Here is a 15047-nt window from a genome sequence, read left to right as displayed (position 1 = left end):
ATCAATGAATAACGAAAATGGAAAATTTAATTGGCAAGTAATAGAAGAGCAATCAAACTAACAGCTAAATAATACAAAATATAATACGTTACTTTTAGCTTGTGAAACACTTTACTCTGGTATGCCAAAAAAAAACCAGGGTTACATGCACTGTATATATAGGCTCATGCCGTGTTTGAGCAACTCCAGGAAAAAACACAACAAAATAAAACAAACAAAACATGGCAACAGAGTAATGACGTAAATTCGCGGTCGGTCCGTTTTTCTTGGGGGGCGGATCCGGGGCTTCCCCTTTTATGAGAAACATGGCCAACTGACTCTGCTATCACGATTACTGGCCTGGAAAGATGCGCATATCAATTAATTCAGGCGGTGCTTTCCCTTCTCTCAAATCAGCCCCGCGGTCACTATGGGAACACTGCCGGGCGGTTGTCAGGATGTCGGGGTCCTTGGGAGTGGGAGTCCAGCTGCGTCCACCTCCGCTGTTCATCCATCGCCGGCTTCCCATCCCCCCGCCGGGCCCCAGCCTGGCCGGATCTGTTTTTCTAAACCGAGAGAGCAGTGACTCACCACTCCGGTTTCAAAACAGGCCAAGGACGGGGGCAGGGCGGCAGTTAACGTTAAAGGCCTTGTTCAGCTGGGTGTTTCAGCTCCCCACACGCAGTCACGCCATGCATTACTTAACAGCAGGATTTCGTTTGTGCGACAAGCCCCTAGAAACTGTGCAGAAACAGGCACAAATCTCACCATTCTCATGGTAAAAGATACGTTACTGCAGCGCAGATGAATTAACCGGTAATAACGGCAAAGAATAAGTTGTTCTGAGAAAATTTAAGCCTGATTAAGGCCATATAAACAAACGTGGGCAAGAGTACTAATGACACAGAATAAAGCTTGAATGTATTGATCCTCATTGTAAACAGTAACAGTGATCCAGTGGTTTACAGTTTATCTACTACATTCAGTACATCCCTGCTGTGCACCTTTCATTAATCAAATATGCTTTTGTTCTTGACATCCTCATGGTCTCAATCCATGTTGTTTTGTTAAATATTTTGAACCATCCATAAATCTACATTTTTATTAACTGAGTAGCTTAAGTAATGTTATGGCCAAGATTATATCTCCTTTTTTGTTAACAGGACAAAGACTTAAAAGCCCTTACGTCCCACCTAATAGTCATTTTACCCCCTCCTTTGAGTAGACTCCACCCAGCCTCCTGCAAAGCAAGCATTTTCATAGAGCCACAACTTGCTTAGGCTCATCCTCCCCTGTGAACCCTGTGTCCTGAGGCTTAAATGTAGCTCAGTAATGGCAGGCCTTGGAAAAAGAAATGGTGTTTACACTGGGACAACATCCAGCAACTTGCTGATGACAACATCTGATGACAAAATATTGACATGACTCCAAAGTACACTCGTGAAAAGGTCCGCCTATACTTTCTGTGTCTTTGGTTTTGGTTAAAATTCAACTGAAACTACTTCCCCTTCACAAAACTTTTCAGAATAAGACTTCCAACATTTTGAGTTTCCTAGTGCAGTTTTTTTCTTTTCTTTTCTTTTTTTGAGCTCACAAAGTAACAGCTGTAACTTAAACCCCCCTCCCCATCAGTACAAGATACTTGTTCTCGATGCCTAAACTTCACTCTATACAAATTGATGCATTTTCAGAGTTTTCACATCACATAGTTGTAGGTGGAAAGTGTCTCGCCTATAACATGAGTTCAAGGTGTGCACCGGTGAGCATGCCTGGTGACATCACAACCAAACCTGTTCCAAGAAGTAACTCTGCAACATATATTTTAAGCTTGCTTTGCTGGGCAACTTTCACTGATGTAGGGGACACCTTTTTATTGAGGAGTTAAACTTTTGAAAATAAAAGAAACAGAAATGTTATAGTTGGTGTCCATGTGATTGGGTGAAACAAAGTTAATGAAATATTAGATCTTAACTGTGTTTGCATCTAGGAATTTACACATATAACACTGCCAAGGCAAGTTACAACTACAGAATACAGAGTACAGTGTTGGTTTCTTTGTTACTATTTGCACTATTTTACAGATGTGCCAGGAAATTACTTTAGTTCCACAAATAAAAAAGAAGTGACAATAAATAGCCAAACTACTGATATAACATCTAAATATAACATTACCAAACATGTGACATGATATAGTCATATAGGAACCAAGTAGTTACCATAAAAAGAGAGTGTAAACTTTTAAGTTGTGTTACAGATCTACTTAATGTGGTTCTTGAATTGTGAAATCTTGTTTTGCTGAAAGATAAAGGGATTTGTTTAAGAAACTGGAACCAAAACAGACCAACAGTGATCACAATCAGAATCAGCTTTATTGGTCAAGTATATGAAAACAAACAAGGATTTGGGCTCTGTTTTTTTTCTCTTTGCTCTCAATGTACTTAACAGAATAGACAAAAAGACAACAGCAACATAACACAAACAATAACAACGTGTACAGTGTGTTTAGATTTATATTTGCAATGCAATGGTGCAGTGTGCAATAAATTGTGGAACAAATAACAGATAGATCACTAGTTATATATACAGTATATGCATGGGATATTGACAGTATTATATGCAATTTTTAATAATCAGTGTGAATACATTTAATATTCTTATCTGACTTAAATAATTTTTATAGCATTTCTTAAGTGTTAAAGTTGTAACTAAAAATAAACAAATTAGTATTTCTCCGCTAATCTTTTTTGCTGTTTAAAACAAAAGTAAAATCATAGTGACCATTTAAACCTAGCATGTTACATAATAGATATCTTAATTCGTCTTTTGAACCGTTATTTGATGTCTGCAACAGCCCCCGACACGCACGGTTGCGTTAGCCTAGCTTAAGTATCTCTATACTGCCCTTTAACTTGTTGAAAATCTACTTTAACCGAATATGCAAACATGAGACGACTGTGAGTAACGCAGTTTGTAATGTGGCCAAAAGGTCATGGCCAACACACAGAGACACTCACTGCCACAGTTTGGTTTTATGTTTACGTGTCGTTAACGGCAGCGGCACAATTATTAACTCGCAGACTGTGTGGAGCTGCTGGCTGTTTGTGTTCAACCTCTTCGGCCGACTGTCACAAAAAAAAAAAAAGAACCTGGCAAGCGGGGGTTGATCTCGCGGCGGTTACACAGTGCGGGAAATTAACGTTAACTCAAACGCCCCCTGCTCAACGGATTTTACAACGGCTGTTTTTGGCTGGCTTTTACCCACAGTCATGTGATTGTAACGTAAAACCCCTAACCGGAAAACACCGACGGACGACCCTCTCTCCGCTGCCAACGAATGCAGCGTTTACAAGGAACAGTTGAAGCTGCTGCGAGCCCAGAGGACGGACGAGTCTCCGGTAACAAACAAACAACGGCGACACGGCAAACTCCGCCAATTTAAGGAGCGCGCAGGTACGGTTGTTTTTAGCGACATACCAGCCAGTTCGTTTACTTGTGTTGTAAAATTAGTGCGCTACTCGTGTGTGCTTCGGCTAATACTGTAATTGTCACGGGGAAGTTAAAAGAAACGCGTTCGTGACCAGCCCCATCCCCCTTGCGTCGCTCGCTCTCTTTCCTCATATGTGTGTGTGTTGGGCGCGCGCGTGCGCGCACGTCCGTTTTCTCGCGCTAGCAATAGCAACCGAGAGAGACCCGGGGCAGGACTCAGTCCAAGCGCGCTTGTGTTGTACGCTCCGTCTGGGTTTCTTTATGTACTCGACGTATAATTTTCTGTTCTCTGTAATGAAATGCTTTATTTCTATAGCGTGTTTACCTTCCTGGCATGCTTCCCTCATGGGCACTTGTACGGTGTATTTTTTCGGAGAATCTCACTACGGAAGTAACTGTTCCACGTGTCTACATCACAGCAGGGGCGGTGCTACATTGTTACGAACAACTTAGTATTGATTAAGACGTACTCCATTGGCTTTCGAGTTGCCCGATTGCGGTTAAACAGTACTGTTATCTTACAAAATCGCGTAAGTGAAGCTCCAAATCAGACTGCTTTAAGAAAACAGGCGGATTCGGAGGCTCACCGCGATTTCTGGAGTTGCAGAAACCCGCAGCATATAGAAATAAATCCTTTTGCAGTTTCTATATATAATAATCTTAAAATCATACCTTCCAATTGGCATTCTTCAACATTGTCTTTAGGAAACCAAGTGAAAAGGTTATTAATTAAGAAAGAGCAGTCAATTAATGACTGAAGATTCTGGTACATTAATGTTTTCTGGTTCTCTTGTGGGTTTAGCAGCCATTAAGGACAACATTTGCCTCTGTCGTGTTGCTTTTAGTTTTCCTATGCTGCTTTGTAACCCGAAAACTAGTGAAAATAAAATTAGATATATAATATACAAGATACATGTAACTGTACTCAAAAAGCAACTATGATGTTGTGATAGAGTAAGTACCCAGGATCAGGCCAACTATTAATAAAACCATTCATTGATAGTTAGGTATATAGCGGTGCTGTAAAGAGGACACGCAGCTGTAGCACACCTAGATAAAAATAACAACCCAGCAGTAAAACCATAAAAATTATGATGTTCAGTTTTTTTCCATTTATTTTAGAGACAGGGTTTGAATTCATGACCGTTTTGGAGACCATGGCGGTTTTGAATTGTAAAGTGACGTATTCTGAATAAAAGGACAGATCGTCACTGACATAAATGGTGTAATGTTGTGAAGTTAGACATTTAGGGTAGTGGGGCCCATCTTTACAGAGAAGAGCAGAAGAAATATAAACTGGAACCACAGATTGTTCTGTACTTTTATTTTAGCTTGTTAATGTCTAATGTAAGATGACCAAATTAGGGCAAATTATTTTTTAAGAAAAGTTATTATCGGTTGATTGAGTGATCATTCATTTCAGCTGTAATTTACTGTAAGCTGTCGGTTGTGAATGAAGAAAACTGAGCAGTTTAGCATTCGTGGAGGTTGGATTAAGTGCTGGCTTGTAATTCTAGCAAGGTATATCTACCTAGTGTATATTAATATTATGTGTGACAGAATCAAAGGTGGTCTATGATTTAGTCTTCTGATGCTTCTGTGCCAGTTTTTATTGCAGAAACTCTAGCATGTTCCTGGTGTGCTGCAATGCCAGCTTCTTTGCACTCTGACCTCTGAAGCAGATGTGCGGAGGGCTTTTGAATGCTTTTTTGTGGTGCTACACATTCTGATCTGTATGAGAAGTTGACTGGTGAGGTGTCCCTTATTGTCTGCTTGTGTGATGTGGAGAACATGTCGGAGAAAGGAGATCCACACAGTTATCTACTGAATAGGGCTAGAACCAGTTTGTCTTAGGAATGTGTGTCGACACCCTTAACCCTGGTCATGTGATGGCCCAAAGCTCTCTCAGTCCTCCAGTGACCTAGGGTCAGCAAAAGCTCATCTCATTGGTTAGATGAAGCCACAGAGCTCAGAAATGCTCCTTGAGTTTGAATTCCCAGGACTTCCTCAGAACTGAGTGCTTCAGAAAGTTAATTGTACACAGACCGGAGCTGCAGATATAGTATATAACAGTTACTGCACATTCACCGTTGGACACAGTTTTTAAAAGAGCTCAAATGTGTTGTTCAGACCTGAAAATTATATGTGGTTATCTCCCCCAACTTTTAAAGGCTCAACATTGTGGAAAACATAACATCAATTTAAAAAGCATGAAATTTCTACCTACCAGGATGTCATTTGAGGGCCTTTGACTGAATCTTTTTTGTGTCTATGTTTGTTTGTAGTATGGTGATATAATTTTTAGTATCGCCATTAAATATTCTGAGGGGTTCAAGTGGAAACCTTTTTCATAATTATGTATTAATTTTAAAAATGTTTTTGTATATGTTCCTCTCTCACACATTTAGTAGATAAGCTTCCTGTTATAGGAGTTTAAATGCAATTTAAAGGTGTATTTTTGTTAAAATAGATTTATCATATTCCATCACCACAGCAACACAGTCTTTTGTTAGACATTTTGCAGTTTTCATGATTGGGTTTTGTTGTTTTCTCATCAGCTCAGGGTAGCGTTTTTGAGACTGCCATTAGAAGTCAGTTAGGGACTCTGAGTACAAAGCTAGTTTGAAAACTTCAAAGGCAGCCATATCAGTCTGGATAAAATTGATTAAAAGTGTCTGGTCTCTGAAGTTCATTCAGAACAAGAATATTTTTCCATGTGTCTGATGTTCTGGATGAAATTTAAATAAGAAGCCGACTTGTTTTTCCCACGTATACCAATGTACAACACTCAATATCCACAGGAGTTCAATACAGTTAACCAATCAGATTAAGATGTTTGGGTTTGCTAAATCATACCTTGGATAAGCATGCGTTTCTGTGAATTAAAGCTTGAGAAATAATCTCCAGTGTCATTAAATGATTCTTTATGGTTGCGTCAAGTTAGCCTTTACAGGGTCGTTAGATCTCCACCGTCAGCCTAACTCTTTGTGGTCACAATACACTCTGGTCTGCTTCCAGACAGGAAACTTACTGGTGCTTGTGTCTGTGTGTGTTTTTGTGCGTCTTTGTGCAGGTTGAAGAATGGAGTTGGCCAACCATGGTCTTATCCTGCTACAGCAGCTTAACGCTCAGAGAGAGTTTGGCTTCCTGTGCGACTGCACCGTGGCTATAGGAGATGTCTTCTTCAAAGCCCACAAAGCCGTCCTCGCTGCCTTCTCCAACTACTTTAGAATGCTCTTCATTCACCAAGACAGGTATAGCGGGAGAGTACTAACAGCTGTATCAGACAAATGGCTCAAAAGTCCCTCAGTTATGACTGTTTGCAATCAAACAGAATAATGCAGATGTAAAATGAAAAGAAAAGAAACAGTGATAAATAACTTGTTACGGTTTTTTAATCATACAGGCATCAGGAGTGCTCACTTGAATTTGTTGTCTTTCCTGTTGAAACTTGTTGTTGCAGCATTTTGCTGTTGCTTTTTAAAAAAAATCTCAGGTATCCTATGATGTTAACTGACCATATTCTGTATGTATTTTAGTGACTGTGTGCGTCTTAAGGCTACGGACATACAGCCAGATATCTTCAGCTACCTCCTCAACCTGATGTACACAGGCAAACTTGCCCCACAGCTCATAGACCCTGCACGACTGGAGCAGGGGGTCAGATTCCTGCACGCCTATCCACTCCTGCAGGAGGCAAGCCAGTCTGTGTATTCCCACCCCGAGCAAAGCATCAACCTCTCAACCTCTCTCTATGGCATCCAGATCTCTGACCAACAGGTTGCGCTGTCGGCCAGACTGCCCAGTCGGCAGAATCTCTCTTCACCCTTTGATACCGAGCAGGGGAGCTCAGAAGGAAAGTATCCAGCCACGCCGCCTACTAGTTCATACACAAATTCCTTACCACCCAAGCAAGCTTCCTCACCCCCAGATGTGGAGGCTTCAACTAGTGGTGCAAAGCCTATGGTTGAGGACGGGGTAATGGATGTCTTAAATGCAGACGGTTCGTCAGCAGGTGCCATCCTCCATGTAAAGCCCAGCATAATGAAGCGGAGTTCCTCCTTTAGGAAGCATTACTCCTGCCATCTCTGCAGGAGTCGATTCACCCAGAGAAGTCTCCTGCGAGAGCACCTCCTACAGCACACACAGGCTCTTCAGCAGACCTCGACTGAGCCCAGCAATTCACTCTCACTTGTCATAACTAAAGAGCACAGCTTAGCAGCTGAGGGAGTTCTAAAGGGAAACAAGGCTGGGTCAAGTGGCTCGGTTGCACCGACAGCAGTCGAGATCATTAGCGACAGCGAGCAAACCCCTGTTTCAGGTACCAATTCGGACTCTCCTCGAGCAGAGGTGTCCACTTCCAGCTGGGGAGTGGGAGGGTTAAATTCTCAGGCCGATACGCCGCCTCCTTCAGATATCGCGGACATCGACAACCTGGAGAACACCGACGTGGACCGGGAAGTGAAGCGACGGAAGTACGAGTGCTCCACTTGTGGCCGCAAGTTTATTCAGAAGAGCCACTGGCGCGAACACATGTACATCCACACGGGAAAGCCTTTCAAATGCAGCACTTGTGGCAAGAGCTTTTGCCGTGCCAACCAGGCAGCCCGGCACGTGTGCCTAAACCAGGGGGCCGACACATACACCATGGTGGACCGGCAGAGTATGGAGCTGTGCGCTGCAGGTGACGACAGCAACCAGATGGAGGCGATGTTTATGGGCTCATCGAAGCCTTACAAGTGTAACATTTGTGCAACTACCTTCTCTAGCCCCAATGAGGTGATCAAACATCTGTGTTTCACCCAAGGGGGATTAGTGGGGCTGCAGGGAAACTCGGGTGCAGGTGCGCTGCTCCCGCGTGAAGAATTTTCCAAAGATGAAGGCTCAGATTTGTCCAACTCTGGTACCCCACTAGAACCCATAAAGACTGAGGAAATCCTCGTAGAATAGTGCCAAGGCTTGTGCTTCTGTCCTGTTTTTGAAGAAAAACAAAAAGTGTGTTATCTAAATTATGTTCAATAGGTAAGCTAAAGGTAAAGATAGTCAGGGTATGTATGTTTGAGGCTCTCCTAAACGTAATTTTTTTAAAGGTGCAGTGTTTAGGCCCGATAAAACAATGTTTCAAGTAAATAAGCGGTTACTCGCTCTATTTGGAAGAAAATCAAATACGTGACATTTGGCTTGAGGCTCGACTACCACTGTTTTGTGTTTTCATTTAATTGTTAGCGCACATTGGTATTATATCTGACATGTTAGGGTGTACCACACTCTCATGAGCTACTATTGTGGTGAGGCAGTTTCTTCTCTATAAAAGGAAGAGGAAGCCGAGGCAGTTCCGGAGGAGACAGCATGTTGCAAGATGAGTTGCCTGTGCTAAATTTGTGAGAGGTGCAAAGTTCTAACAATTCCTCTGGACGTGCACAGTAGAGTCGCTTCTACATGTCCATAAACGAGAGGCTAATTTCACAGATCAGGCATAAAAATTTCCGGCTAAAAGCACACAGACCTAAGACAATCTGTGCTCTTATTTGAGTAGATTCTTAATATGCATCAAACTACATTTGTCTTCCATTAGTCTACTTGTGAGGGCTCGGCAGATTGAACACCTCGACATGTAATCATTAATTCTCAGCAACGATTTAGTTTCCTTTCTGTTCTGCGGACTGTGATTGAGGTTCCTGCGTCAGTCCTGTCACGCCACATTAAAGCACAATTTCTTTTCATAATACGTGTTTGGCCACTGAGGAAAAAGTCACAGGGAACACAGTTCATCGGTCTACAGTCGTGCCACTTTGATTCGACTTTTCTCATCTTTCTTGCTGTGTGTGAGACATATTGTATAACTCTTTAGTTTCTGATTTGAAGAAGCAACATGATCCATTCAGACACGCATACCTACATGGAAGGCTGTCCTGTACAATATTTTACATCTTGTCTTTACAATTAGCCTGGGTCATCTTCTAAAAATCCTTATAATATTTTTTGTAATGTTTTTTATTATTATTTTATATACTGTGCTATACTTACAAAGACTACATTGTATTGAAAAGATTTATGTATACTAGTTGAAAATAGCTTTTCAAAATAAAACACACATAAAGATGCCCGTAATAAATATCTTTCTCCAAAAATTAGGCTGTGATTTAAAAATTGGGTTTTAAGCCTCCTTAACTTGCCAACTTAGTGCTAATTGTTGATATATTTTAAAAATCATTTTGTGAAAAGGGAATTTATTTGGGAAGTTGAAGGGTTGTTTTGTTTTTTTAGTTGTTTGTTTTCTATTCTTTAGTTTTGTCCACATTAGAAAAAAGTAGTGGCACCAGCAATTGTGATTCATAGAAAAACGTTGGGCTTGTTCAAGCTGACAGTGGGATATAGGAAGAGTTTTGATTAACATGAAGTTTGCAAGATATACGAAGTAACAGGGTTATGTAATTATATGGAATTATAAAATGTGCTTTTCACCAATTCTTTGGGATATCCAAACACTTTGTATGTACTACTGATGACTGGAACTTGTGAGACATCTTTTGAATAAGTGTGGAATAAATGTGAAGCTAGGAAAAGTTTTTACTCCTTACATAATTTCTCATCCTCGAGTATAATAAGCTCCACTGCTGTAAATTAAATGATAAAGTTGTTAACAAGCGTATATTTTCATTTCTCTATTTCAGAACTGAACTTTATTTTAGCTGTGATTAAAAATCTACTCTTAGAAATATCTTTAATTTCTGTTCCTTTTTTAAAGTATTGCAATGAAGTCAGTGCAGGGCAGCGTGTAAACATGTCTCTCCAACAGGAAATTACTTGTTACAAAATTGTGTTTTTTACTTTACTTTTAATAGAATCTGTGCTTCCAAATTCCTCCAGTTTTCTCCAATTTTTCCCGTATTTGGGAAATCTTTTAAAGTATTTCCATGCCATTTCTCAAGAGGGTACAAAAACAGAAGCATACTGCACGTACTGTTATCTTGCTCCATGACACAGTATAGTGGTGGTGGTAGTAGAGATGAATTTAACAATTTAGAAATATGGGGAGAAACTACAACTGCCAACTAAGGCACACAAAAGTTACACTGCCCATGTTGTAAATGCATGTTTTAAGTGCCTGCTTAATTATTTTAGTAATTAATGAAAATACTAAAAATGCTCATCTCTAGTGCGTTTAACATGCTTAGTCTGTTGATAGAGCAGTTTTCTTATACCCCCGGCTTAAAATTTGCTTCAATCTGTTTTTCCTTCCTGAGTAGCAGAAAGCAGTTGTTGCTTTGATGCAGTTAGCCCAGCCATGAGCTAGATGGAGCTGTTTCTCTTTGCTCAGCCCGAATGAAGGGGAACGCTTTCAAACTTAAACAGTTAATTTACACCGATCTGACTGTGTGGTTGCCAATGACATATAACGACCTATTTTGCCAGGAGTTATCTTCATGTCAAGTTTAGTTATCATAAAAGCACAAATGTCTGTGAATATGTACTAGTGCAAATGTTCAGTCTTCTAACAGGGAGCGGTTCTTGCATGACTGTCTCAAGTGAGGCAGTTGAAATGCTGTACTACTGACGTTTATTTCTCTGAGCTACATTGATGTACAGAAGAATGCACAGCTTAAAAAAAAGAAGAAAAAAAGATTAACCCTCCCTGAGGTTGAAATTGTGCTTTAGACACATCGGTCTTGTAAGTTAATGGATGTGTTTGTGTGTCTCAGGAAGATGAAATTTTTGTCTTTTCCGTTTGCTGGTTTTGAGATGATAATTTCAGTGAGGACCCCCCAACCCGACCCATGAAACTTGACTGCAAACAATGTTAGTCCCCCCCCAATGCCCATCAGACATCTACTGTGATCAATCTGTATTCTCAGGAATGTGAGTAACTTTTCTGTATAAACTTTTTTTTTCTGTGAAGAAAGAACAATAAAAACATTTCTTTTTTGATGCGTTTGTCTTGTTTTCCCCACCAGCAGAACTTCTGGATGACACATTTTATGTCACTACCACTGATTTACCAGAAATGCTTAATCATCCAAGTCCCAAAAATGGATGTGTCATTTCGTGAAACATCCAAGTGATAAAACGTGTCGCTCGCTGAAAACACCACATCCAGATGAACAGAATTAACTTTCTTGGGTTCCATGCTAGAAGATTTGAATTAGAATTTTTAACTAGACTTGTTACCACTGATTTTAAGTCCAGTTCTTGTGTAATTTGAATACTTCAGTCTTTTCCTTCAAAAATGGCTTCATGACAGCCACCTTTTTACTAAGATCACTTCTGATAAGGCTTCAGTGAACATTAGATGGGTCAACTGAAGAGCCAGATGCATGTCTCAGTCGTCTAGTTTTTATATGTAGTCTTCTTTTGTCCTCCACTTGTCAAGCTTCCTCAATTTTTTTTTAAGGACATTCTGCACACCATACTGAGATATGCCACATTTTAGCTAATAGCTTTTTGGGAATCACCTTGTTTGTGCAAAGATGCTGTTTTATGTCTGTCAAACTGTGTTATATTTGGTATTTTTCACAGATTCGGGTAAAGCAATTAGACTGTGTTTTTGTGACAGGCTGCTAGTAAAGTGTCTAAAGATAGAGTTTAAACTTGGTTCTTTGCCAAGTTGTCTGTAATGTTTAGATAAAACAGTGGTTTGTCCTGTGAGTTAGGTGCCCCTTTATGGCTGAATGATTGGTGGTTACTGTAAGTGGTTTGCTTAACAAACTAAACCCATTCCTAATAAAAGTACCTCAAGAAACCTGGAGAAGTATTGCTCAAGACCACTTAAAAAAAACAGGGCTCCTTGGAAGAAAAATCTAAAGAAATAAGGGGTGGCTTAAGAATTTTGCACATTATTATACCAAAGTGTATTTGTGCACTCTTCATAATCAGTAAAAAGTGTTTTTACCCGATGGTGAGTCATCATGATTTAAAGTATTCACGCTACACATTGTTTTTCTCTAACTTTATTGAATGAAATATAGACAAGTTTCTGAATCCTTACTATTAACAGCTTGGGAAATATAAAAGACATGCTACATGAATATTATGCTAAATGCCTGCAGGTTAATCGTTAATATTACAACAATATGATTTAAGTACATACAGTAGGTATACAATCTGTACAAATGTTAACAGGTTCACAGTTAAGAGTGTTACAAAAAGCAGGGAGGACTGAAGGTGGGCGGGTGCCCCTAAATGCTTAATGTACAATATGCAGCAATAGCAAAAGTCTTTAGTTCACCGTTTTCTTTTTAAATCACTTATTTTACATAAAGCAAATATCACTAATGTGACAGGCCCTCTGGAGTCAAAGCAAAGTGGTGACCTAGATAATGGTCCAGACTTCCTGATCCTTGACTTGTTTGGCAATAAAGCTGAGTGAAAGGGGAGCCTTCAGAGCTACTAGCATCACCCACTAAATTAAACTGATTGGATAACAGAATTCACATCTGAAGAGGTTCCTTTTTTTTTCTTTTTAATTAATTGTTCAGGAGTTGTAACCAATAGGAAAGCGATTACTTTGGTGGTGAAACTGCATCACAGGGATGACGCAGATATTCAGAAATCATCTGCCAATAAATCTCCAAAATAGGCCCCGACTTTTGACTCGGTTTTGAGTTTTGATGCCCGAATGAAAGTAGCTGAGTAGAGGCTTTGGGAATCTAATTGGATGCAACTGATTTCCTATCCTGTGAGCAATGGAAACCACGACTCCCTGATTTATCCTAACTTAATTTGGCTTTTAAATTAAGAGTAAAATGAGCTATTGTTTTTAATTTATGGTACCACGCTTTATTGATCAACCTCTCGGTCTACATCCTCCCTGGTGCCAGTTTGTTGACCCTGAGCGACCATGCATGGTGAACAAGTGCAGGTCAAGTCAAAACTAAACGATGATGATCTCATACTTTACCAGCCTTTAGTTAATATATAGCTGAAGTTAAAAAGAAAATGACACCAATGAGTGAAGATTAATGAGCTGCAGTGCTTTTTGTAGGCAGCAGAGGGCGTTAACATCTCATTACCAAATGTAAATATAGTGCAGCAGAGAAAGTGTTAAACTGCTTCACATCAATTAGACATATTTCACAGAGTAAGTCAGAAAACAGGGTCACTAAACACTGCAGACAAGTGTAAGTGTTCCATAAATGCACATCTACCCAGAGTCAAAAAGTGACATCAATATTCTTTGCACTGTTTACCGCATGCCTGTCACAGTATCAGAGGAGGTGGTTTTAATAGTATTTTATTGTATTATTACATGAAACAATGAGTAACAATGTGTTTTTACAGTAAACCAGGCAGTGATTGTGTTCTTATCTACTTTGAGCTGCATTTTGATCGGGGTGTCGAGTGGTGAAGGACAAACTGTGACAAGAGAATGTGGCAAAAGTCAAACATGTGATGCATTTCTGCAAAGTATCATCATACTCTCTGCCCCTACTTCTTGTTTTCTCTGCCAGAGGAATAACACTTGTACCATGGCTTGCTACAAATCCTAACAATCTTTGAAAATGACAGTTAAAGCTGTGATACACTAAGCACTTTTATGTAACACTTTCACATTTGTTTTGGTAAATTCTGATCATCCAGATACATTTAGTAAGAAATACTGTAGACGTGGGCATCTAACTTTAAAGTCTGCTTTCTTATGTTGCTCAAAAATACCTGTTATATCACAGCTTAATATTAGAAATTAAAAAACAGGCAACAAAGTCCATACAATAACAAAACAGAGCAAAATAAAGAAAAAAATAAAGACCTAGGAGTGAATGAAAGAATAATCAAGATATAAATACAATTTACAGGATAATAATCCATCTCGTCACTTTCTAAGACCATCTTACTCTTCCTTTTTTTCACATACACGCACGCACATATGCACAGAAACACACTCAGCCGGGTTGCTGACTCTTGCCGTGTGCAACAAGGGCAATGGAAAGTCACTGGGACACTGGACATACACTGCACTGATGGGATGCTTCTGAGGCACAAGACATGCATGAGTGTGTGTTTGTGAAAGTGTGAGTGAGTGGGTGGGGTGAGGGTGCAACAGTGGGTCGTCACGTTGCGGTGACAGGGCTGCAGGACGGGGTTGGAATACAGGTGGGAGGGCAGCTGGAGAGAATGGCGGTGCTGTTGCTCTTCTCTCTGGGCGGGATGGCCGAGGTCGTTCTCAGCATGTTACCCCAGAGCAGCTTCTTTTTGTCTCTTACTGTCTCTCTTTTTCTCTCCCTCATCACTCATGTCCTGGTCCAGACAGTGTGTCTCCCAGGCATCAGTCGCCTCCTCTCTGCTGCAGTGGAGAAGCACATAAAACATATATTAGGAAGAAGAAATGACTGGATCTTGTCTTCTGTTATCAGGGAACTATTTATATTACATTAGGAAATAAAATCTTCCGAATATCATCTTAAAGCTGTGTTAAATGTGGCTGAATTAGCATTAGCATTATATTGAATTACTGTGAGATGCCCTTTATCTCCCGTTTCTGTTCCTGTCCAGCCTCTCATTGCATTGCTTAATACATATTTAAGTGAACTAAGCCCAGTTTCCCCCTTGTCCTCGTATCTGGTCGTATCAGGTAACATCACACT

General features: G+C 40.2%; 2 protein-coding genes across 3 annotated transcripts in view; one reads left to right on the top strand and one right to left on the bottom strand.

Annotated features, from left to right (window-relative positions):
* The first annotated feature begins 2186 nt into the window (after positions 1–2186).
* On the top strand, positions 2187–10186 carry zbtb2b (zinc finger and BTB domain containing 2b). The gene is made up of 3 exons (XM_031727657.2): positions 2187–3429; positions 6539–6719; positions 7005–10186. The coding sequence occupies exons 2-3, from the start codon at positions 6547–6549 to the stop codon at positions 8413–8415; spliced, it is 1584 nt and encodes a 527-aa protein (XP_031583517.1). The 5' UTR covers positions 2187–3429; positions 6539–6546; the 3' UTR covers positions 8416–10186.
* Positions 10187–12397: 2211 nt separating this feature from the next.
* The window catches only part of akap12b (A kinase (PRKA) anchor protein 12b), a 48552-nt gene continuing 45902 nt past the window's right edge, over positions 12398–15047 (bottom strand). For both annotated transcript variants that reach the window (XM_031727655.2, XM_031727656.2), the window contains one exon: positions 12398–14746. The gene's annotated coding sequence lies outside the window, so the exon portion shown is untranslated. The remainder of the gene's footprint in view (positions 14747–15047) is intronic.

This window comes from Oreochromis aureus, linkage group 15 (assembly GCF_013358895.1).
Source record: "Oreochromis aureus strain Israel breed Guangdong linkage group 15, ZZ_aureus, whole genome shotgun sequence".
NCBI classification, from domain to species: domain Eukaryota; kingdom Metazoa; phylum Chordata; class Actinopteri; order Cichliformes; family Cichlidae; genus Oreochromis; species Oreochromis aureus.
Note: the sequence above shows the minus strand (reverse complement) of the source record. Positions and strands in the feature narration are given on the sequence as shown.